This window comes from Anolis sagrei, chromosome 3 (genome assembly GCF_037176765.1).
Source record: "Anolis sagrei isolate rAnoSag1 chromosome 3, rAnoSag1.mat, whole genome shotgun sequence".
Classification (NCBI taxonomy): domain Eukaryota; kingdom Metazoa; phylum Chordata; class Lepidosauria; order Squamata; family Dactyloidae; genus Anolis; species Anolis sagrei.
In genome coordinates, this window is record NC_090023.1 from 200,223,319 (window position 1) to 200,248,967 (window position 25,649).

Consider the following 25,649-nt stretch of genomic DNA (forward strand, 5'->3'; position numbering starts at 1 on the left):
TGTTCTCCCAAGCCTCCAACAGAATTCCCTAAACCATAAATCAGAAAATGAAAATGATGACACAGTGGAGCCCTCCATCACACCAACCAGTATGTTATCACAAGGGTTGGGGGATGGAGTAATAGGCTTGAGACAGCTGCCCTTGAGAGACAATAACAAAGATATAGTATCTTGACTGGACAGATGGAGGGACAGAAACTGAGCTCCTATTACACACTGCCATCTGGAAGACATTTGGCACTAAATGACCCAATTTTTACTTACACACACATAATCAGAATTACAGGTCATCTTTTATGGACAAGCATTGTCCAAAAGCAAGATAAGCTAACTAAAAGTGTTGCAAAGCAAGGCTTGGAATGAATTTTAAAGGAACTAAAAATCAGTTTGTTGAAGAATCAGTTGGTCTGATACAGATGACTAACAGTCTTAATACAATCAGGTAAACCCAAGAGATAGAAATGCAAAGGAAGAATTGCATGTAGAAAGTATTCCAGATTCTAATCACAGGGTCCCAAAATAGCTGTTGGATACTTCTGTGTAACTACAACAACAAAGAAATGCAAATGCAAAAGATAAGACTTTATAATCTTTCCAACAGAATAAATTTTCACTTTGTATTTGAAAAACTGCATGCTTGTGTTTGCCAAAATCAATTTTCCCACAGCTTTCTCCTTGCCCTCTCAGATCAATTGGTCCTGCTTGCAATTTCAATTATGAGGATGTTGACATTACACAGTGTAATTTTCTTACACAGATATCTCTACACCATAAAGAAAACAACTGCAATCCGTTTACACACATCTCGTTTACTGCATGTTCAAAATATGGGGATATGTGATTTATCTATCCTAATAGTTACTCATCCTCTGTGAAGATATATGTTGGTTTGCCTTTCAGAATTAATATTCTGCAACTCCAAAAGTTCAAAGCGAAGCTGGCAGTTCGGAAGTCATCAACTCCTTCCATTCTTTGTCATTCTACCAGAAGTGTATTTAGTGGGATGGCATTACGTAACTCCCTACACTCACCATCTGCTAAGGGGGCTTTCAAAATACCCATCTGGAACTGCAATATTGCTCAGCTTGATGACTGACAAATTAGGATAAGTAGGGAGCTGACCCATTCACAATTATCCCTCTACTTCCACAACTCATTTAGTACAGCAGATCCTTGGTATTTACTGCACTTTCATTTCAGGACAACCTCCTCCCCCAATGGATACTAAAATTGGTGGATGCTCAGTAAAGGTTAGGTAAAGGTAAAGGTTTCCCCTGACATTAAGTCCAGTTGTGTCCGACTATGGGGGTTGGTGCTCATCTCCATTTCTAAGCCGAAGAGCCGGCGTTGTCCGTAGACACCTCTAAGGTCACGTGGCTGGCATGACTGCATGGAGCGCCGTTACCTTCCTGCCAGAGCAGTACCTATTGATCTACTCACACCCACATGTTTTTGAACTGCTAGGCTGGCAGAAGCTGTGGCTAACAGTGGTAGCTCACACTGCTCCTTGGATTCAAACCTGTGACCTCTCGATCAACAAGTTCTGCAGTTCAGTGGTTTAACCCGCTGCACCAAGCTATATTATAAACAATGGCACAGTAAAATTGTGTCTCTTATATAAGACAGGAAAACCATGGTTTGTGTTTGGATTTTTCTTGGGGGTGGGGGCAGATATTTCAAGCTGTGGGTGGTTGACTCTACAGATACAGAATCCATGGATACAAAGGGTCAGCTGTAGTTCTTTGCAATCAGAAAACACTCTTAATTGGCAAAACAGATAATACATAAGACCAGAGTTATCTACTCTAAGTCATTGCTACTTAAACTACGTGTCCCAACCCTAAATGGGATCCTCTTAGCTTACTTTTGGGGACACAAAACAGTAAAATATTTGAACCTTTTTCACAAATCTTTTAGCAACAACGTGCTTTGTTTACAGTGGACTCTTCAGAAAATGCTTCAGCTGTACTTCATAAAAAGGAAAATCTGACTGTTTACCAAGCCTTGTAATACTGATTTATTATCATTATTTTTATATCTATGTTTATACCTCTATACTTGGAGTTGGCGGAAAAATTTCTCAGACAGAAAGGGGTTGTGAGTTTAAGAAGTTCTGCTCTAGGAAACAAATGTGAATACATAGTACATATCAAATAGCACCATGTACACATGTGAGAAGCAAACTTAACACCTTACTCTCATACAGATACGAAAAGGAATCGTAGCCCACAAATCTGATTCTGAAATTGTATTCATTTTACATGAATAGCCATGTGTATGCTTCTCAAATTGTTCCATCTTTTCTCCACTCCTATGAGGAAGATCAACAGTGCCACGACCTAATAGTTGGTATAATGTCATAATTGCAAAAATAGGGCTATTCTTAATAACTGATTCTCTCTATTAGGCTCTAAGACAGACAACTGAGAGATTTATTGCTTTTCCTGCATGTTCAAAAGATACAGTTACATTCAGGATGGAAAGGGGACAGTGGTGAGACTGTGACCCTTGGGACTCTTGAGCAGATGCTACAGACAAAGAGGAAAATGCAATCTTTGCATTCCACAAAAGCCTTGGTCCCCATGTTGAATTTGCAAGACAAACAGCATGACTGCGATACAAGGTAGATTTCTTATGTCCTACAATATTTTGGAAGCACTTTTCCACATCAAATATGCAACTTTTTAAAGCCTGTTCCAACACAGGGACAACTGTATCCTCCTAAATGTTGCTGTTTTTCAGTTTTTTATCTCAGAGACTTACAGCAGAGTGAACTGGTTATAACAATGTTGCAAACGACTACTTTAAGCAGTACAGACAGTCCTCGAGTTACAAACATTCAACTTACAAACAACTCATAGTTCTGAACAGGGGTGAGACACCAGGAAGTGAGATAAATCTACCCCTCAGAAGGGAAATTCACTCCTGAAAGAGTTATCATGGGGAAAGGTGTCTCCACTGAAGCTTTATCACCAATCCTTGCTTCAACAACAAGCAAACTTTTTCAAAATCCAATTACCACAGGGACAGAAAGAAAGGTGAAATCTTCTGAACAGGGAGCAAAACAAACACTACAGGAATGTTAACCCTTTCCAATGCTATCCAAAGTGTTAAGGTAAGGTTTCCCCTGACATTAAGTCTAGTCGTGTCCGACTCTGGGGAGGTGCTCATCTCCATTTCTAAGCCAAAGAGCCACAGTTGTCCATAGACATGCTGGTCATGTGGCCAGCATGACTGCACAGAGCGCTGTTACCTTCCAGCAGAAGCAGTACCTATTGATCTACTCACATTTGCATGTTTTCAAACTGCTAGATTGGCAGAAGCTGGCGCTAACGGCAGGAACTCACCTTGATCCCCGTATTTGAACCACCAACCTTTCAGTCAGCAAGTTCATTAGCTCAGTGGTTTAACTTGCTGCACCACCAGGGGGCCCATCCAAAGTGCTATGTATCTATCTATATATACATACACGCACACTTAAAAAATGTACCTGTTCCAACTTAAAAACAAATTCAACTTTAGAACAAGCCTACAGAACCTATATTGTTCGAAACTTGGGGACTGCATGTATTCCATTCGTCATTCCATTAGGAGTGATTATTTAGAAGAAGGTTCCTCAAAGTTTGAGATAACATGACTTCTTGCAATTTGATAAAACACTTAAACAACTACCCTGATAATTAATTCTGACTACAGTTTAAATCTGTAATGCACAAAGGGTCTCAGTATACCTTGAAAATTTCAATTTGGTGGAATAGAGTAAAACTCTGAAGCCGAAAATTCTAACTATACTGACTATATGCACATTTCAGGAATAGATAACAGGGAGCCATGATAATTAAAATGGTAGGAAACTGATAATAATGATGTAGTGCAGATATACTTCTCAGTCTCTTAGTCTCTGCTTAAATCATGGTTCTGGGACCAGGCATTTGGGGAGCAGGCTTGATAGCGATTGCAACATTTACGTGAACTGACAATGGACAGGCTCTGGCAAAGTATTTGGACGCTGAATTAGACTGGATTTGGCTACATGGTTGCTAATAATGTTTTTAAATGGATTTTAACATAATGGTTTCGTTGAATGTGTAATGTTGTGATATATTGTGTATGTACTATCTATGTGCTGGCATTGAATTGTTGCTGATGTAAGCTGCCCTGAGTCCCGCTTTGGGGGTTGAGAAGGACAGGGTACAAATGTTGGAAATAAATAAATATTATCCATCAAGACAATACAAAACCAGAGCTTGACAAGAAGAAAAATAAAGAACCAATCACTGCCTCTTGCTCACAGCCAACGATAAATGCAAAGACTAATCAGCATTCATTACTGAAATGCTGAATACAACAAAAGCCATGGTTCTGGATCTACACACAGCTTACTTTTAAATGACCTGCCAAGAAAGATCAGAAAGGTCTAACCAGCACGAAACTAATGTATCTCTACTCTCCCATGGATGCAAAAAATGGCAGTTTTTTCCTGTTTTGTGCCAGCTATACTGTATACCAGGATCATTCAGACCAATTCAGCTCAAATGCAACTGTAATGAGAAGTGCTGCAATTCACATTCATGGACAATTCATCTCTGGATTCCACCAGCACAAAGGCACTGAATATACAGATTTAATATATATCTCATCTCCACTTCATTCCAGGAAGACCCCCCTACTCATTGCTGATTGGGGATTTCTTATAATTTCATTGTCACTGTTTCCAACCTTTGGGCCTCCAGGTGTTTTGTACTTCAACTCCGACAAATTCTAACAGCTGGTTAGATGGCTGGGATTTCTGGGAATTGAAGTACAAACACCTGGAAGCCCAAAAGTTGGGAACCATTGCAAGGAAGGTCACTGCCATTGAGTTATTGGAACAGTACATGGGACAATGGGTAGAAGCACAACAATCATGGTGAATAGTCTCAACTATACCTTGTTGCAGTAAGCTCAGCAGAAACTACAGTAGTTTCATGTCCATCAGAAAGATGAGTGTTTATTGGCTCTTTGGAAGAATCCACAGGAGACAGTGATTGGATGACATCGGTTGGAACAGAGGAACTGCATAAATGAGATAGGAAATATATTAAGGAATTATTCTTTCTGCAGTGTCTAATGTAGACATTGATTAGAGCTCAATTATTTGCAATAATAACTTCAAAACAATGATGGCTGTTTCATTCTCAAACCTTTGGCAGTGTTGCCAGCTCAGGAGAAAAAAATCCTACCCCAGTCTCTTGGTCTATGAAATCCATTTAAAAATACATCAATAATGGCTTCAAAATGAATAAAATAATTACTTTGGGAGGGGGCTACCCTCCCAAAGTTCTTCTGACCATGACCATGAGAAAAAGGACTGAATTGATATAGGTGAAGGTGTACTGTGGAAGTGAAATAAATCTGTCTTAGAAATTCTCTGTGGGAAAATTAAGATGTGGACTTTAAAGCATTTCTGGTGCTAAATGTCTGATCGATTTCCAATTGTTTATCCACCACTCTTACATTAAAAGATGCTCACATGGTTCTCCTCATCACTTTTACCCTCATAACAACCCATAAATGTTATTGGTACAAGAACTATATATCCTTGGAATGGATTCCCACATTCTTCAATTCTTTAGGAGTGAGTAAACAAACTAATTAAAAACTCATGGCAGGAAGAGCCCTGGAGTATTTCATGTACAAAAACTTAAAATCATTTTGGAACTCCAAAATAAATTAAGTGGATTTGAGAAATATATCAAAATTGAACTTCATTTTAAATATATTTTAAATATTCATAGAATCATAGAATTGGAAGAGACCTCATCGGCCATCCAAACCAAACCCCTGCCAAGAAGCAGGAAAATCGCATTCAAAGCACCCCTGACAGATGGCCATTCAGCCCCTGTTTAAAAGCCTCCAAAGAAGGAGCCTCCACCACACTCAGAGGCAGAGAGTTCCACTGATAAATAGCCCTCACAGTTAGAAAGTTTTTCCTCATGTTCAGGCGGAATCTCCTTTCCTGTACTTTGAAGCCATTGTTCCATGTCCTAGTCTCAAGGGTAACAGAAAACAAGCTTGCTCCCTCCTCCCTATGACTTCCCCTCACATACATTATTCATCATGTCTCAGCCTTCTTTTCTGCTGACTAAACATGCCCAGCTCTATCAGCCGCTCCTCACGGGACTTGTTCTCCAGACCCTTGATCATTTTAGTTGCCTTTCTTTGGACACCTTCCAGATTGCCAACATCTCCCTTGAATTGTGGTGCCCAGAACTGGTCTGACTAAGGCAGAATAGAGGAGTTGAATGACTTCCCTGGATCTAGACACTATACCCTTATTTATGCAGGCCAAAATCCAACTGGCTTTTTTTTCAGATCTGCTATGAAGGAGAAGTAGAAAATATCTATATTTTAAATTGACAGCTCTATGTCCTCTCACACAATTTTGTGCCATCAGAATTGTCTGAACAAAGCAGTCTAAACTGGTTTAGAAGCAATGATTAAGAAGCTCCTTCCAATCTACTATACACATTCTTGGGGGACAGAGTGGAAGGGTAAAACTACTTCCAAGTTGCATCCAAGACTGTGGGTTTTCAGTGTATAAAGCACTCAAAAGAAAATATTCCACAGTTTAGCTGCCAGCTGCTTAACAACAGCTGCAAGTAGCACACAGTAAATACATTCAAAAGACCCATGGATTCAGTCTGCGTATTAAATCAACACTTTGATCAACAACTGCAAGCTCCCGTCTCAAGTTTGCAGGTATCTGGGTCAAACTTAGAGAGAGCATGCATCTGAAGTTTTATTTTAAATATCTGGAACAGCCCTGTTGAAAGGAATAGGAAATATGGTACATTTTTAGCATCTGAAGGTAGTGAAAACAACAACAACATGGAGGCACATAAATAAGAAGTTAGTGAATGTGATTAATTTAAGTTAGCATTTGAGAAGTGTCCCAAAAATGTCTAAGCAAGGGAAGAACGCAATCACAGTACATACAACATGAACTACTCATCTAAACAGCAAGCTCAACTAACATTCAACTAAGTTGTTGAGTAAAAACTACAATTTCAATCATAGGGGAAACATCTGAATACAGACTTGCATAAAGAACACTTGTATGAGATTCATTACCACATTCACCATTGATTACTCATAGTGAAAACCAAGAACCTATAGACATTTTTGATATTTTCATGTTATCGTTGCAGTTTATCCTAAAGAACATGGATACAAAACGCCTCCTCCTCCCAAAAATATACTTTATGAATTAGAAGAGCATGATTATCCATTCTAACCATTTCAACTGCTGCTATCTTAAAACAGGTGAAAAACTTAATATTTCTCATTAGTTCAGCCAGTATTTCGCCCAAGAAAATGAGCCTGTGATTCAAACTGACAGTCTAAGAGAAGCATCAGTTCCTTCCTCAGCCTTTTTCCTTCTTCCCTTCCTTCCTCTTGTCCTCTCTCATTTATATAAATAAAAATGTAATGTTTGTTTGTGGTATTAACATAACTCAAAAACCACTAGACAAATTGACACCAAATTTGGACACAATACACATATCAGGCCAACAAGTGACCATCACTCATAAAAACACTGAAAAACACAGCAGAAGAGACTTTAAAAGTAAAAAAACCCCAAAAATTACATTGTAAAGAATGCACAAAACCACACACACATATATATGTAAACACATATATACACAAATATATGCACACATATATACACACACAAAACATATATACACAGACTAGGCCACAGCAACGCGTGGCAGGGGACAGTTAATTCCATATAAACACAGAGAATTGGCATACATTGCTGCTACTCTCCAAGGCACACAGAAAACACCACACTGATACTTCTTATAGAAATAATAATTTAAAAAATACTTATGAGACTGAGTAAAAGAAGAACATGTTTGGATACAGTGTGTATTTACATAGGATGGTTGTGGTTTTTTTTACAGCTTCCAGAATCAATGCTCTTTTTAAAAGAGTGAGAGAAATGTCCTGCTACTGTGACTTAAGAGGTATATGAAGCCTTTTAACATGACATTGGTTACACCTGTTATGTACACACCAGACTGTTATAGGCAGGAGTGTGGCTGATAAAGAAAGGTTGGGATCGTATGCAGAAAAAAAACTTCCCATTCCTAATTTGTTGTTGTGTGCATCAAGGCATTTCTGACATATGGTGACCCTAAGGTGACCTTGTCTGAGACTTCTTTTTGTGTCAGGAGTGACTTGAGAAACTGCAAGTTGCTTCTGGTGTAAGAGAATTGGCCATCTGTAAGGACGTTGTCCAGGAGACCCCGGATGTTTTATCTTCCTTTGAGAGGCTTCTCTTATGTCCCTGCATGCATAGCTGAAGCTGACAGACAGGAACTCACCCTGCTCCATGGATTCGAACTGCTGACCTTTCAGTCAGCAGTTCAGCCGGCACAAGGGTTTAACCCATTGCGCCACTGGGTACTCCTTTCTAGGACTGAGAGCATGTGACTTGTCCAGGTCAGCCCTATTGGGTGTTCATGGGTCAGTCGAGATTCATACCCTGGTCTCAAGAATTGTAGTTCAATACTCAAGTCACTAATGGCGCTCCATGCAGTCATGCTGGCCACATGACCTTGGAGATGTCTACAGACAACGCCGGCTCTTCGGCTTAGAAGTGGAGATGAGCACCAACTCCCAGTCGGGCACAACTGGACTTAATGTGAGGGGAAAACCTTTACCTTTACCTATTCAACTCACTACACAATAAAGGGGATAAAGATGACACTAATGAAAAAGGTAACATTTGTAAGATACAGCAGGGCCATTGCGAGTAGGATGACTTGGAGGTCTCCTATTCATTGGATCACCACAAGTTAAAGGCAACTTGATGGCAATTAACAAAAACAAAGGTAGTCACTTCTTCCTTTCCCCTCTGTTACAATTCCAACTTAAATTTTCCTTCCTGGTGAGATAAAAGGAAACACTGTGCCTAGACACGCAGATAGACTATAACGATGACATAATCAGTTTCCAACACATTTCCTATAACCCTGGCTTTAAGTAGAAAATAAAAGTAAAGGTTATCATAAGGAACCTGATTATTAAAAGTTAACAGGATAGGAAGCTCTGTTGTGCCTCTTCGCCATGTAACAACACCAGCAGTTGGAATGAAAGTAGCAGAACAAGCAAATGAAAATACAATCTTTTTTTATAGCACCCCTCTGGAATCTTGGCAAGCTAGAACGACATTGTGCCAGACGACGAGATTAGTCAGAAAATACATAACTTGGGGGCCAAATCTCCACCCTTTTCCTACCCATTCCATGCACACACCTTAAATAGTTAAGAACTTAATCATCCCACAACAAGCTATTGCTGTGGGGGACAAGGAAGGAGGGAACAGAATCTCAAGACAAGTCACTTGAATGTAAAAGATTAATATATGGAATGAAATATAGTTGTTGCGCATCGTAGGAAGTTTTGACTTTTGCAGATTTGATTATTCACAGATCTGATTAAACTCTGGATCTTCCAGTGTGACTCTATGGGTCAACTTCCTCCAGTCATGCTGGAGGACAAGAGATTTCTAGAGAGAATACTTCTCCAGAAATCTTGAGGTCCTCTAATGCGATTCTATGGCCTGCTTACAGCAGAAGCTGACTATAGAGCAAGTATGGGCAAACCTCAGCCCTCCAGATGTTTTAGACGAAAACTCCCACAATTCCCAACAGCCTACCGGCTGTTAGGAATTGTGGGAGTTGTAGTCCAAAACACCTGGAGGGGTGAAGTTTGCCCATGCCTGCTGTAGAGTCATGTTTTTTCCACTTTGATGAGGGTCTATGGTCCTAAATCCAATAAATGTGAAGGGCTGACTGCACAGACACATACGTGAGGCACATTCACACAATACAGTTGTAGAATTATGATTCCGATTACATTGCCAAAATACCATCCTATGAATGTTCAGTGAGGCACCACAATCTTTGGCTGAAAACTGTAAATAAACCTCTTTAAGCTGCAAAATCCCACAATTCCATAGAACTGGAGACTTAAAATAGAATCATATGAAGTGGGAAAGAGGCATGGTCCAACCTCAAACTATCCTTTTGAGCTTAAGTTAAGTAATTGGGGGGTGGGGGTGGGGGTGGGCAATGCTTCCATACAACCCCCCTGTTACGCTAGCTCCACTGACTGCCAGTCTCCTACCGAGCACAATTCAAAGTGCTGGCTTTATCCTATATAGCCCTAAACACTTCTGGCCTAGGTTACCTGTCCGATGATCTTAACCTCCACCTCGTAGGTTAAGATCATTGGGGGGAGGCCCTGCTCTCAGTCCCACCTCCATCGCAGAGGAGGTTGGTGGGGACAAGAGACAGGGCCTTCTCAGTGGTAACCCGTTGGCTCTGAAACTCCCCTCCCTCCTGATTTTCAGGAAATAGCTAAAAACCTGGATGTGGGACCAAGCCTTTGGTCAGTAACTTTTTAAAAGTGAAATAAGTGATTATGAAACAATACAAAGATGAATGGCACGGTACTGGATTATAATTTGGATTGTGTGATTTTAATGATGATTTTAATGTTGATGTTTTAATTATTGGATTGTAATCTATTTATTAATTGTAATTGTGTTATTTGTGCAGCATCGAATTGTTGCCTTTAAGGCTGCTCCGAGTCCCCTTGGGGTAAGAAGGGCAGGGTACAACTGTCGTAAATAAATATATATTTGAAGAGTTACAAGTTGTTGTTGTTGTTGTTGTTCATTCGTTCAGTCGTCTCCAACTCTTCGTGACCTCATGGACCAGCCCACACCAGAGCTCCCTGTCGGCCGTCACCACCCCCAGCTCCTTCAAGGTCAGTCCAGTCACTTCAAGGATGCCATCCATCCATCTTGCCCTTGGTCGGCCCCTCTTCCTTTTACCTTCCACTTTCCCCAGCATAATTGTCTTCTCTAGGCTTTGCTGTCTCCTCATGTTGTAGCCAAAGTACTTCATCTTGGCCTCTACTATCCTTCCCTCCAATGAGCAGTCGGGCTTTATTTCCTGGAGGATGGACCGGTTGGATCTTCTCGCAGTCCAAGGCACTCTCAGAACTTTCCTCCAACACCACAGTTCAAAAGCATCTATCTTCCTTCGCTCAGCCTTCCCTAAGGTCCAGCTCTCACATCTGTAGGTTATTACAGGGAATACCATGGCTTTGACTATGTGGATCTTTGTTGCCAGCGTGATGTCTGAGTTACAAGTAGTCTTATGAAATTCACCAATACAAGGATTGCTCAATCAAACATGTTTTATAAACCAGTTGGCATCTTTCGTTGTTTTTTTAAAATTCATCCTTCCAAAAGTATGGTTGTCACAACTTTATCCCGCGGAGTTCTTTTGCCTCTAAATCTCTTGTAAGATATAGCTCTGCACAACAAAGGCAACAGAAGTTTGTTTAATTTCTAAGATCTGATGCCATTACAGTAAGAGGCATAGAAAGGGGAAAACATGCAAGGACATTTGCCATCTGAAACAATGGACAACATGGTGTCCTCTCCTCCATTCCACCTATTGGATTGACGTTGGATGGGATGATATCCTCCACCATAGATAAGGCAGCAAGCTGAAATAGGAGCTTCCTGTACCTGCCACCTTGGATATTTGTCATTCTCTGGATACTGGTAGGTCTGGCCATGGAAATCCCCAAGCTTATATATATATGGAGTGGGAGGTTGCCTTTCAGCTCCAGGGATTCCCAGATCAGTCACAGTCTGGGTTCAGACCTGGTCACGGTACCAAGATGGCTTTGGTTGCCTTGGTGAATGACCTCCACATGGAACTGGATAGGGGGAGTATGATCCTGCTGGTTCTCTTGGACATCTCAGCTGCTTTTGATACCATCCATCATGGTATTCTTCTGGGCCGGCTCTCTGGGATGGAACTCAGGGGCACGGCTCTGCTGTGGCTCTGGTCCTTTATGGAGGTTTGTTCCCAGTTGGTGAAGCTGTGGGACACCTGCTCGGACCCCTGGCCTTTGACCTGTGGGGTCCTACAGGGCTCCATTCTGTCCTCCATGCTTTTCAACATCTACATGAAACCACTGGGTGAGGTCATTCGGAGTTTTGGAATTCGGTGCCTTCCCTATACAGATGATGCCCAACTCTACTACTCTTTTCCACCTAACTCCAAGGAAGCCCCTTGGATACTAGACCAGTATCTGGATGAGTACAAATAAATTGAAGATTAATCCTGACAAGACAGAGGTCCTCCATGTCAATTGCAGGCTGGACTGAGATATAGGGTGGCAACCTGTGCTTGACGGGGTTGCACTTCCCCTGAAGACACAGATCCACAACTTGGGGGTCCTCCTAGACTCAGCGCTAACACCTTAGTTACCTCTAGATTGGACTATTGCAATACACTCTACAAGGGGCTGCCCTTGAAGACAGCCCGTAAACTTCAACTTTTTGTATTATTATTTTCATTAAATTTTATTGATGTATTTTTATGTTGTATATTTGCTTTGTTGCAATTGTTGGGCCTGGCCTCATGTAAGCCTCCCTGAGTCCCCTTGGGGAGATGGTGGTGGGGTATTTTATATTATTATTATTATTATTATTATCATTATCATTATCATTATCATTATCATTATATGTAGGTTGAAGCTCAACCACTATTCATATTGCACTGGTATATTTTAATTTCTTATTCCATACTTCCTCCCATTCCTCTTTTTTAATAGTTCTCCCTATATTTGCCAGGATTTGACAAAATTAGGACTGACAGAAAGACACAAAAAGTATAACCAGCCAGGACATTCTAACATCAATTATATCAATATGGTGCTGCTATAGCTAAAGTCTTAGCTCTGACCATAAGGATTCTCATCAAAAATGCTACTTAGTTCCACAAAGGTGACTTTATCGGAGTTCAGCTCACATCATGATGGGATTGTTTGGCGGCAAACGTAAGATAAGAACATGTCGAAACTGAAAGACGCTGTTTGTTTTTCTTTTCTACCTTCACAAAACAAACAAATGGCATGAAACTGCAAGGTGATACTATAAATCAGATTGGGCCTTATCTTTGAAAACACTTCTACAGTCAGCTCACACAAAAGTTACATTTGCTGAGTTGATGGGACACTTATTCTGCGTATGCTATAAATTTTGCTCAAGGAAGCAACAATTAAATCACATTAGCATTTATCAAAGCATAATAGAATGCCATATAACAACACAATCTATGCATATGTATGTGAAAATAGGTTCTGATGAATTTATGAAATGTATTCACAATTGCATGGCTGAAATACTCTAAAAGCACCAGATCTCATCTAATCATGGAATCTAATCAGGGTCAGCCTGGTTACTTGGATGAAAGACGATTAACAAATACCAGGTGTTGTAAGGTATATGCCAAAGGAAAGAACTGGGAAAACCACCTCTGAACAATCCTTGCCTGAGAAAACCCTTAAAAAATCATGGAGTTGACATAAATTGAAAGGCACATACATACACTCACAAGCACTTCTGTATAGGATTGCATCCAACAGATATAATATTATATACAGCAGCTCCCAAGTTACAAACAAGATCGATTCATCAAGAGAGAATGCTTCTGGACCATGGCCACACAGCCCAGAAAACTCACAGCAAACCAAGATAGATTCTGTAGGTTTATACTTAAATTGAATTTGTATGTAAGTCTGAACAGGTACATTTTGTGTAGTTGCAACCAGATAGATAGATAGATAGATAGATAGATAGATAGATAAGCTTTGGATAGCATAGGGAAGGGTTGACACCCCTGTGGTGTTTGTTTTGCTGTCTGCGCCCCTGTTCAGAAGATTTCACCTCACTTTCTGTTCCTATGATCATTGGATTTTTAAATAAAATGGCTTTGTTATGGAAATAGGAATTGGTGAGAAAACTTCAACGGAGATGTCTTTTCCCGATGATAACTACTTCAGAAGGTCAGGAGGGAGGGGGCTGCTATAATTTCACTAGGGAGGGAGTTCCACAGCTGAAGAGCCACCACTGAGAAGGCCCTGTCTCTCGTTCCCACCAGTGACACCTGCAAAAGAAGTGGGACCGAGAGCAGGGCCTCCCCAGATCTTAACCTCCGAGGTGGATTACAGAGGGAGATACGTTCAGACAGGTAAGCTGGAATCTTGAGAGCTTTGATTTTATGAGGCCTTTAGCTTTCTCTGCCACACAGTGCTGATGTCTTACCAAACTACAAATCCCATGATATAGTAGCCTTGTGGCATGGCAGTTAAAGAGGTGTCAAGCCGCCTTAATTTGACCATGTAAATGAACACATGGATAGGACTGCAATGTGAATGTACTTAGGATCTGGACTGTTAACCTCACAATTCTTGAAATGACATTCATGGAAATATTTGTGCTCCCAGAATAAGACAAGACCCACAATTTCATCCAAAGATAGCACATGAAAAGTTACGATCTGCTCACAGTTATGCATTGACACACATATACCCTCCCCACCATTCCTATCATAACAAAACAGAAAGCCTTTGTAAATGGCAAATCTATCTGTTCTTTACCAGAAGCAGGGAAAGCACTTGTTCTTCCTTGTGCTTTGACTGGCGCCCTTTCAATTTTTGTGCACAGCCTCCAATTTACAGCTCATAAAACCCCAAAGCCAGAAGTTTCCCTGTGCCACACAACCGACCGGCTTACGTCTCCATGGAAGAGGTAAACACATCCCAGGAGCCTGAGAAAGGCAGGCACATTTTCCGGCAATGTGCACAACTGCCTCCAGTTACAAGGCGAATAAAGACCCTTTAATTTGTGGTACAGGAATCAAGTACATAAAGGCAGAAAGGTTTGGTGAGGGGGTGCATTTACACTGTAGCATGAATGCAGCTTGGCACCATGGCCAAGGCCATGGCTCAGAGCTATGGAATCACATAAAGCCCTTAGCCTTCTCTTTTGATGCATCTACACTGTAGAATGAATGCAATTTGGCACCACTTTAATCGCCATTGCTCAATGCTATGGAATCATATAAAGTCCTTAGCCTTCCCTTTTGGTGCATTTACACAGTAGTTCTCAACCTTCCAAATCCCACGACCCCTTAATACGCTTCCTAATGTTGTGGTAACTCCCATTATTTTTGTTGCTAATTCATAACATTAATTTTGCTACTGTTATGAATTGTAATGTAAATATCTGATATGCAGAATGTATTTTCAATCACTGGACGTAATTTGGCACAAATACCCAATACGCCCAAATTTGAATACTGGCGGGGTTGTGGGGGGAATTGATTTTGTCATTTTGAAGTTGTAGTTGCTGGGATTTATAGTTCACCTACATCCAGAGAGCACTGTGGATTCAAACAATTATGGATCAGGATCAAACTTGGCATGGATACTCAATATGCCCAAATCTGAACACTGGTGCAGTTTGGGGAAAACACACCTTGACATTTGGGAGTTGTAGTTGCTGGGATATATAGTTCACCTACATTCAGAGAGCACTGTGGACTCAAACAATTATGGATCAGGACCAAACTTGGCATGGATACTCAATATGCCCAAATGTGAACACTGGTGCAGTTTGGGGAAAACACACCTTGACATTTGGGAGTTGTAGTTGCTGAGATTTATAGTTCACCTACAGAGCATTCTGAACCCCACCAACGATAGAATTGGGCCAAAGTTCCCACACAGAACCCCCATGACCAATAGAAAATACTGTTTTCTGATGGTCTTTGGCAACCCCTCTGACACACCATCGTGACCCACCAGGGGTCCCGACCCCCAGGTAGAGAAACACCGATCTGCACTATAGAATGAATGCAACTTGGCACCACTTTAACTGCCATGGCTCAATGTTATGGAATCATAGTAAAGGTAAAGGCTTTCCCCTGACATTAAGTCTAGTTGTGTCCAACTCTGTGAGTTGATGCTCATCTCCATTTTGAAGCCGAAGGGCCGGTGTTGTCCATAGACACCTCCAAGGTGATGTGGCCAGCATGACTGCATGGAGTGCCATTACCTTCCCACAGAAGTGGTACCTTTTGATCTACTCACATTTGCATGTTTTCACACTTCTAGGTTGGCAGAAGCTGGAGCTAACAGCAGGAGCTCACACCGCTCCCTGGATTTGAACCTGCGACCTTTTGGTCAGCAAGTTCAGCAGCTCAGCACTTTAACCCACTGTGCCACCAGGAGCTCCATATCATATAAAGTCCTTAGCCTTCCCTCAGTGCATCTACACCATAGAATGAATGCAGTTTGGCACCACTTTAACTACCATGGGTCAATGCTATGGAATCATATAAAGTCCTTAGACTTCTTTGGGTCCATCACTGTAGAATGAATGCAGTTTGACACCACTTTAAATACCATGGCTCAATGCTATGGAATCATATAGAGTCCTTAGCTTTCCCTTTTGGTGCATCTACGCTGTAGAATGAATGCAGTTTGGCACCACTTTAACTACCATGGCACAATGCTATGGAGTCATATACTTATTTGGTGCATCTACACTGTAGAATGAATGCAGTTTGGCACCACTTTAACAACCATGGCTCAACTTTATGGAATCATATAAAGTCCTTAGCCTTCTCTTTTGATGCATCTACACTGTAGAATGAATACAGTTTGGCACCACTTTAATTGCCATGGCTCAGTGTTATGGAGTCATATAAAGTCCCTAGCCTTCTGTCAGTGCATCAACACTGTCAAATGAAGGCAGTTTGGCAATACTTTTAACTGTTATGGAATGAGAGAAGCCTCCCACCAGGATGATAAAACATCAAAACATCCGGGTGTCCCCTGGGCAACGTCCTTGCAGACGGCCAATTCTTTCACACCAGAAGCAACTTGCACTTTCTCAAGTTGCTCCTGTCACGGAAAAAAAAGAGAGAGTTATAGTTTGGTGAGGCACCAACTCTCTTCCACAGAGAAGGCAAAAGATCTTGCAAAAGTATACAATATATAGAGCCATGAGACTCAAACTGCACTGATTCCACACTAGATGCACCCAAAGTACTTTCTGTGTTGTTTCAAGACCCTTCTGGGCATTCCTGAGCCGCCTATCAAACCTGATTCCCACTTACCCAAGCAGAGAAGGCTAAAAGACCTCCGAGTTGAGAATCAAAACACTCCAGACCGGCTCGCAGCGCTTGGTTTAAATCCAGACGCACCAAAGATTGCTTTCCAGAGCTCCAGTCTTAGGAAGAGAAGCAAAGAATGCCCCAGCCGCTTGGAGAAGCAAAGCGGTTGCTGGGAGAGAAGAAGGAAGGGAAGGAGGGAGGGGGAGAGAGCACACAAAGGGCCAAAGGGCTATTTGGGGAGGAAACTAATAAATGAAGGCACCAGCCGGCGCACTCTTGGGCTTGGCGAGGCCCCTCCTCTGAGGCCAAGGCAGCCAACAGGCGGTTGCTCCGAAGGCGTCCGAGGAGGGAAGGAATGCGCCACGCCTCCCCTCGCCCGCCTCCTTCCAAACACCCCCGGCGGAGGAGACCCCGGCCGGCACATGGAGGAAGCCAAGGGCTACTGCACTGCTCGCCGCCTGGGCTTCACATTGGCCCCCTGCCCCCTCTGTGGAGTCTACACTCTAGAATGAAGGCAGCCTGGCACTACTTGAGCTGTTAGGACAACCGCAGGGACAAGGATAGGGCTGGAAAGCACTTAGGTAAAAGGTAAAGGTTTTCCCCTGACATTAAGTCCAGTCGTGTTGGTGCGAGGTTGGAGGTTGGTGCGAGCTCTGCGAGTGCAGCATTTTTATTTATTTATTTGGGGTTCTTTTACCCCGCCCTTCTCACCCCGAAGGGGACTCAGGGCGGCTTACAAAAGCAAAGGCACAATTTGATGCCTGCATCATAAAACAATCATACACAAAATTACATCAATACACAGTTAACAACAATTTATGCATTATAACCATAAAATCAATAAAACCAAATACACACCCAATTTCTCCTCTTACATGGTCAGCGTTCGCTACTCATAGATCTAGTTTTACGTTCCACTTCATCACTCTTGCTGGTCTTACTCGCCTGGTTGTCTGATTTAATTGCCGGAGTGCCCAAAGGCCTGGTCCCATAACCAAGTCTTCACCCTTCTCCTAAAGGCGAGGAGGGATGATGATGCCCTGATTTCCCCCGGGAGTGAGTTCCACAGGTGAGGGGCCACCACTGAGAAAGCCCTGCTCCTCGTCCCCACCAGCCACACTTGTGACAGTGGTGGGGTCGATAGCAGGGCCTCCCCAGATGATCTCAGACTCCGAGGTGGGACGTAGAGGGAGATATGTTCAGACAGATACACTGGACCGGAACCGTACAGGGTTTTGTAGGTCAAAACCAGCACCTTGAATTGTGCTCGGAACTGAATCGGCAGCCAGTGGAGCTGGTACAGCAGGGGGCTCTGCGAGTGCAGCATTTTTCCAAATGAAGCAGAGAGTGTTTGAGGAATGAGACATCTGTAGGGATACCAAGGTGCTTGTTTATAAAGTTATTGTCCTCTCAACTCTGCGAAACATGGACTGTCTACAGACGTCACATGCAACTCCTGGAATGATTCCATCAGCGCTGCTTCCGGAAAATCCTGCAAATCACTTGAGAAGACAAGCGGACAAATGTCAGCGTGCTGGAAGAAGCAAAGACCTCCAGCATTGAAGCAATGGATCTCCGCCATCAACTCCGCTGGAGCATCCACATTGTCCGGATGCCTGACCACCATCTCCCAAAGCAGTTGCTCTACTCCAAACTCAAGAACGGAAAATGAAATGTTGGCGGGAGGGAAAAAGATTTAAAGATGGGCTCAAAGCCAACCTTAAAAACTCTGACATAGACACTGAGAACTGGGAAGCCCTGGCCTGTGAGCACTCCAGTTGGAGGTCAGCTGTGACCAGCAGTGCTGCAGAATTTGAAGAGGTACGAATGGAGGGTGAAAGAGAGAAACGTGTCAAGAGGAAGGCGCGTCAAGCCAACCCCAATGGGGACTGCCTTCCACCTGGAAACCAATGCCCTCACTGCGGGAGACGATGCAGATCAAGAATAGGGCTCCATAGTCACCTACGGACCCAACCTAGAGGATTATCCTACTTGGACAATGAGGGATCACCTAAGTAAGGTGCCCATCTTCATTTCTAAGCCAAAGAGCCAGCATTGTCCATAGACACCTCCAAGGTCATGTGGCCAGCATGACTACATGGAGCACCATTAGTGACTTGAATATTGAACTACAATTCATGAGGCCAGGGTATGAATCTCTGCTGACACATGAAAACCCAGTAGGGCTGACCTGGACAAGTCACATGCTCTCAGTCCCAGAAATGAGTCCCCGGTGACGCAGTGGGTTAAACCCTTGTGCCGGCTGACCTGCTGACTGAAAGGTCAGCAGTTTGAATCCATGGAGCAGGGTGAGCTCCTGTCTGTCAGCTCCAGCTTTCCATATGGGGACATAAGAAAAGCCTCCCACAGGATGGGAAATCATCCGGGTGTCTTCTGGGCAATGTCCTTGCAGACGGCCAATTCTCTCACACCAACTTGCAGTTTCTCAAGTCACTCCTGACACACACAAAAAGTCCAAGAAAATCTGTGACAAGTTCACCTTAAGGTCACCATATGTCAGAAATGCCTTGATGCATACAACAACTAATTAGGAAGGTTTTTTCTGGATTGGATCCCAACCTTTCTTTAGCAGCCATACTCCTCTGCCTATAACAGCATGATATGTCCATAACAGGTGTAGACATCTCCAAGGTTACATGGCCGGCGTGACTGCATGGAGCGCCCTTACCTTCTCACCAGAGCGGTACCTATTGATCTACTCACATTTGCATATTTTCAAACTGCTAGGTTGGTAGAAGCTGGGCCTAACAGCGGGAGCTTACTCCGCTCCCCGGATTCGAACCTGCAACCTTTCAGTAAGCAAGTTCAGCAGCTCAGCGGTTTAACCCACTGTGCCACCAGGAAAGCACATCCAGCAATATTTGGTTGCATCTCCAGGCATGGGCAAACTTCGGCCTTCCATGTGTTTTGGACTCAACTCCCAGAATTCCTAACAACTGATAACAACTGGCAAGTTGGCTGAGATCTCTGGGGGCTGAAGTTCCAAACACCTGGAGAGCCAAAGTTTGCCCATGTAGTTTATGCCTCACCAAACTATAACTCTCATGATTCCATAGTGCCAAACTGTCTTCATTCTAGATGCACGAAATGAGATGGCTAAGGACTTTATGTGATTCCATAGCATCGAGCCATAGAAGTTAAATTGAAGGAGAGTACGCACATGTCAGGGAGGCAAAACACTTTTTTTTCTGTTGTGAACACTGTTCATAACAGAAAACATTGTTGTGATTATTCTTCTGCCTCCTCCTTTCTCTCTTTTTCTCTCTCTCTCTCCAGTGCTGCTTTCCAGGACTTTTTGAGTCATGACAGGCAGCGGAGTGGCTGTTTTGAATCTTCAGCAGGCTTTTCCATTCGACCTGGCAATTAGTCTCTTACACAACACAAGGAGGAAGCCCCAAACTGGACGTTTCATCTCCATTATTTCCTAACAAAGGGTGCATCAACACTGCTGGATAAATACAGTTTGACACCACTACAACTGCCATGGCTCAATGCTATGGAAACATGGGAGCTGTAGTTTTTGGAGAGGAACCAGCACTCTTTGGCAGAGAAGGCTAAAGACCTCACCAAACTACAACTTCCACAATTCCATATGCCAGCTAAAACGGTGTCATACTAACCTAAAGGTATTGCCCTAAGTCCCTCTGCAGAGGTGAGATAGGACGGGATATAAATGCCCTAAATAAATAAACAAAAAAAATAATGTACAGACCAGCCATTCAATGCCTCTCAGAACGATGGTAAGGACCAAACAGGATAAACCACATCCACAACTCCCTTGTTCCTTGAGGGACAGAGGGAAGGCGGATGAGTCAAAGAGACAAAAAAGCAGTACATGTTTCATCACTGGCATTTCTCCCAATATGGCACCCCAGACAGCTGTTATAACCAGAACTGGAAAGTTCCAGTTAGGGCTGATATGCTCTAACTTGGTCCCCAAAGTGATTTTTGGAACAATTCCCCCCAAAAAAGCAAAATACAGTTTCCAGATTCAGTGTACAATCTTCTTTGGTAAGCACAACCTATCCCCCCATCACAACCGACAAGACAAGAACCAGAGCTTCTAAAAAAGGAAACCAGACACTTGCTCTTGGAAAATATGATTCCCTTACTTCCCTGAACACCAAGAGGCATCAGAAATGGAGGAGAAGGAATGTTTTGTTTTGCTTCAGACTTTATCTGATATTTCAAAGGACCTGAGTTGCCTGGGATTAGAGACAGGAGGCTACAATTAGAAAACCTTTTCACACTATAAAATTATACCACCTTGATTTCACTTTAGTTGCTATGTTTCCATCTTAAGGAATCCCAGGACCTTGAGTTTGGGGAATTAGAATACTCCAATGCTCTAGCACCTCTCCAACTATGAATTCCTTGTTGAACCACAGCAGTTATGGTGGAGTCAAAATATTACAATTATATGTCTACTGTGAAAGGGACCTAATGACCATATAGGTTGAGCATCCTTGACTAGGAACTCCAAAATTGTCCACATGGGTAGCTAAGATAGTAACACTTTTGATTTCTGATGGATCAATGTTTATAAACTTATAATAAAAGTTTGTATATAAAAACCATGTATACAAAACTATTTAAAATGTATGAAATTATATTGAGGCTATTTGTATAACACATATATGGAATATACCACTACTTGAATTTATTGAATTTATAATTTATTGAAATTATTTATTGAAATTATTAAATTAATAATAATAATAATAATAACATTATTTGCATATACACTCCTAGCAATCCCAGTCAGTTTAGCAGCTGTTAGGGATTGTGGGAGATGAAGTCCAAAACAACTGGAGGAGCAGAGTTTGAGAGACTGCAGAGCCTAGGTAAAACCTAAAGCCAACAAATTATCTAAGAAATCCTCATATGACTGTCTGCAGACCTTGCTCTACTCCAGGCAGACAACATGACTTCAAATTCAAGTAATTTCCCTCTCTCCATAACATCTGCAACATATTGTCTAGTGAAAAAAAAACCTGAACATCCTTAAAAAAATCACACATATATATGCATATACATTTTGTTATTTTTCTGATGGACAACACATAAGGCTTACTTCTACTTTGTATTTTAGAAGTGAAAAATATGAGTGTAAAAGCAAACAAATCCTGCTTAGTTTACCTATTCTGTTTCTCCACTCATTGATGTGATTGCGATTAAAACCAAGAGGTACAATGAAGAAGTATTTTTTTTAATCTACAAGGGCTAGCATTGTTGCTGTGTCCTATATACAATTGTCCCTCAACATCTGCAGGTTTGACTTTTGCAGATTTGATCATAGATTTCAGTACAATGTTCTCCCTAGAAATCTCTAGGTTCTCCAGTACAACTTAACCATAGAGTTATACTCTAGGATCACCAACCTCTAGTAAAAGTTGATCATAATCTCTAGGTCCTCCAACGTCCAACAGAAGTTCACTATAAAGTTGTGTTAGATGACCTATATGGATTCCTGAAACATTTTGCTCTCGGGTTTAAAAAACTATTTTTATTTGGATTTTTTCACTTTTGCTAGTTCTCTGTATCCTGACAGCAGCAAATGTGGAGGGCTAACTATATACAACATGGGACTGGAGGGAAAATAGAATCATAGAATCATAGAGTTGGAAGAGACCTCCTGGGCCATCCAGTCCAACCCCCTGCCAAGAAGCAGTAAAATTACATTCAAAGCACTCCCGACAGATGGCCATCCATCCTCTGTTTAAAAGCCTCCAAAGAAGGAGTCTCTACCACATTCTGGGTCAGAGAGTTCCACTGCTGGACAGCTCTCACTGGCAGGAAGTTCTTCCTAATGTTCAGATGGAATCTCCTTTCTTGTAGTTTGAAGCCACTGATCCACATCCTAGTCTCCAGGGCAGCAGAAAACAAGCCTGCTCCCTCCTCCCTATGACTTCCTCTCACATATTTATACATAGCTATCATGTCTCCTCTCAGCCTTCTCTTCTTCAGGCTAAATATTTTACTTTAAATAAAGTTCTAGATAAAATACTGGTTTCTTCTTTGTAAAGTTTACTATTCATCAACTATAGGTCATTACTGTGTTTTTATTATAACTCAGTTGTGTATTTTTACTCAGAGGTAAGTTTCATTGAGCTACTAAGACTTACATGTTCAGTTCTAGCTCAATGAACTAACTGACCACAGATATCAATTTTCCGATTTAACTAAAGTAGAACCTTATATTTAAAGCCGCTTCCTGCACATGAATATAAAACCCATGGAAATTATTTGTGGTGGCTGAAAATTAAAGCTGTTCACATATCAACATCTTGATATGTGACTTTGGGGCTTGGTAAGAACTTTTACTTTCCATTCTAATTTGTATGGAGAGAGGATCCAAATCCACATCTATAAACCTTTACTAATCTAAGGAATGGAAATGTTCACTGAAGCCACCAAACCTCAGCTTATTGGGTCTCAACACTATGAAATCATGACACTTTGCATAGTTTCCAGCTGAAAACAAAAGTTGGCCCAAAGAGACCTTGAGCGTCGGCCAAAACTGGTGGAAAGAGTCCCAAAAACTAAGTAATCTCCCTGCTTCTTACTTAGGCTTAGTGACAAGATCCAAGAAGAGGTTCCTGCATTCCATTCAGATGTTGTCTCTTGTTTAAGGCACTAACATTTAAAACAGCACAACCCTAACACATCCCATTATGACATCTATACTTTTTATTAAGCACAAGATGACATCTACTTGAGATATCATTGGGCATTTGGCTTTAGACACATCTAGTCCTAAATTTGATAGTTCTACCTTTACAGCTTTAAACATTCCCTCAGTACCTATTATCTCACGCTTCATTTTGTTTTTCTCTTTTTGCTTTTACGTTCACATTTGTGTTTGCAATAAAGATCCCGGTGATCAGCTACATATTGCAGGGGAAGGTTTGTACAACCAAACCAGACACAGCACAGATGGCCCTGCACTTTGTTTTACAGCTGCATCATAACTGCCAGATGCTATCATTGACATCATCTCCAACATTTCTTCCACTCTTGCCCTACAAAGGATTCCAGGTTCACTTCAACTCCCTGGTAAGCCATTGTACCTATTTTGATTTCTGCCTTCTATCCAAAGAAAATGTACAAAATCCTAAATATTCAAATTTACAGTATGCTTTTGGTTAAACTGTAACAAGACCCTTCAGTTTTTGCTCTTTTAAAACTCTCTGTCTTATTGAATTGAAGAATGAACCATGCTCTCAAAAACAAGCCCCCGATCCTGTTGTATCCTTAAATATTTATGCCTGACTCAAAATCTAATTTAGGTCATCACCCTAAATGCTGTCATCAAAATCTTGCTACCATCTATGTGGTTGCAATATTTCTCTCCATTGGGAGAGATAACGCAACATATAAATAAATTATTATTATTAGTAGTAGTAGTAGTAGTAAATGGAACCATGAAATCTGAAATTGATGACATTCCAATTTTATTTATGTATTTATTTACCATATTTATACCCCGCTTTTCACACCCCATAGGGGAGTCAAGGCGGCTTACATATATAGGCAGCAATTCGATGCCATACAAACATACATAGTAAAATAAACATACACATTAAAACAGTCATTAAAAACATTTAAAATCATGCAATCCAATATCATAGTCGAGTGCTGTTCCAAATTGTCATTGCACTATTGCAGTGATGGAACGCTTGGTCCCACATCATGTGTCTTTAGCCTTTTCCTGAAGGTCAAGAGGGAGGGGGCTGATCTAGCTTCACTAGGGAGGGAGTTCCAAAGCCAAGGGGCCACCACTGAGAAGACCCTGTCTCTCACTTCCACCAACTGAACCTGCGAAGGAGACGAGACCGTGAGCAGGGCTTCCCCGAAGATCTTAACTTCCTAGCTGGCTCATAGAGGGAGATACGTTCAGACAGGTAAACTGGGCTGGAACCGTTTAGGGCTTTAACGACTAAAGCCAGCACTGTGAATTGCGCTTGGTAGCAGACTGGCAGCCAGTGGAGCTGACATAATAGAGGAGTTGTATGCTCCCTGTACTTTACTCTGGTGAGAAATCTGGCTACCACCTGTTAGACTACTTGAAGCTTCTGGACACTCTTCAAAGGCAGCCCCATGTAGAGTGCCTTGCAGTAGTCTATTTGAGATGTAACAAGAGCATGGAACACTGTGACCAAGTCTGATTTCCCAAGGTATGGGTGCAGCTGGCGCACAAGTTTTAATTGTGCAAAAGCTCCCCTAGCTACTTTCAAGACCTGGGGTTCCAGGCTCAGCAATGTGTCCAGGAGAACTCCCAAGCTGCGAACTTGTGTTTTCAGGGGGAGTGTAACCCCATCCAACATGCTGTTCGGTCTTGCGACTGACCAGGAGAACTTCTGTCTTGTCTGGATTCAATTTGAATTTGTTTGCCCTCATCCAGACTGTCAAAGCTATCAAGAAATGGTTCAGGACCTAAGCAGCCCCCTTAGCAGCAGGTGGGAAGGAGTAGTAGAGTTGTACACCATCTGCATACAGATGACACCAAACTCCAAAACTCTGGATGATCTCTCCCAGCGGCTTCATATAGATGTTAAACAACATGGGGGACAGTATTGAACTCTG

General features: G+C 41.9%; 1 protein-coding gene across 10 annotated transcripts in view; it reads right to left on the bottom strand.

The window, feature by feature from the left end:
• TACC2 (transforming acidic coiled-coil containing protein 2) overlaps window positions 1-25,649 on the bottom strand; it is a 212,729-nt gene that overhangs the window by 128,897 nt on the left and 58,183 nt on the right. For all 10 annotated transcript variants that reach the window (XM_060768557.2, XM_060768563.2, XM_060768556.2 and 7 more), the window contains one exon: window positions 4,930-5,055. In XM_060768557.2, the coding sequence (XP_060624540.2) occupies window positions 4,930-5,055 (126 nt within the window). The remainder of the gene's footprint in view (window positions 1-4,929; window positions 5,056-25,649) is intronic.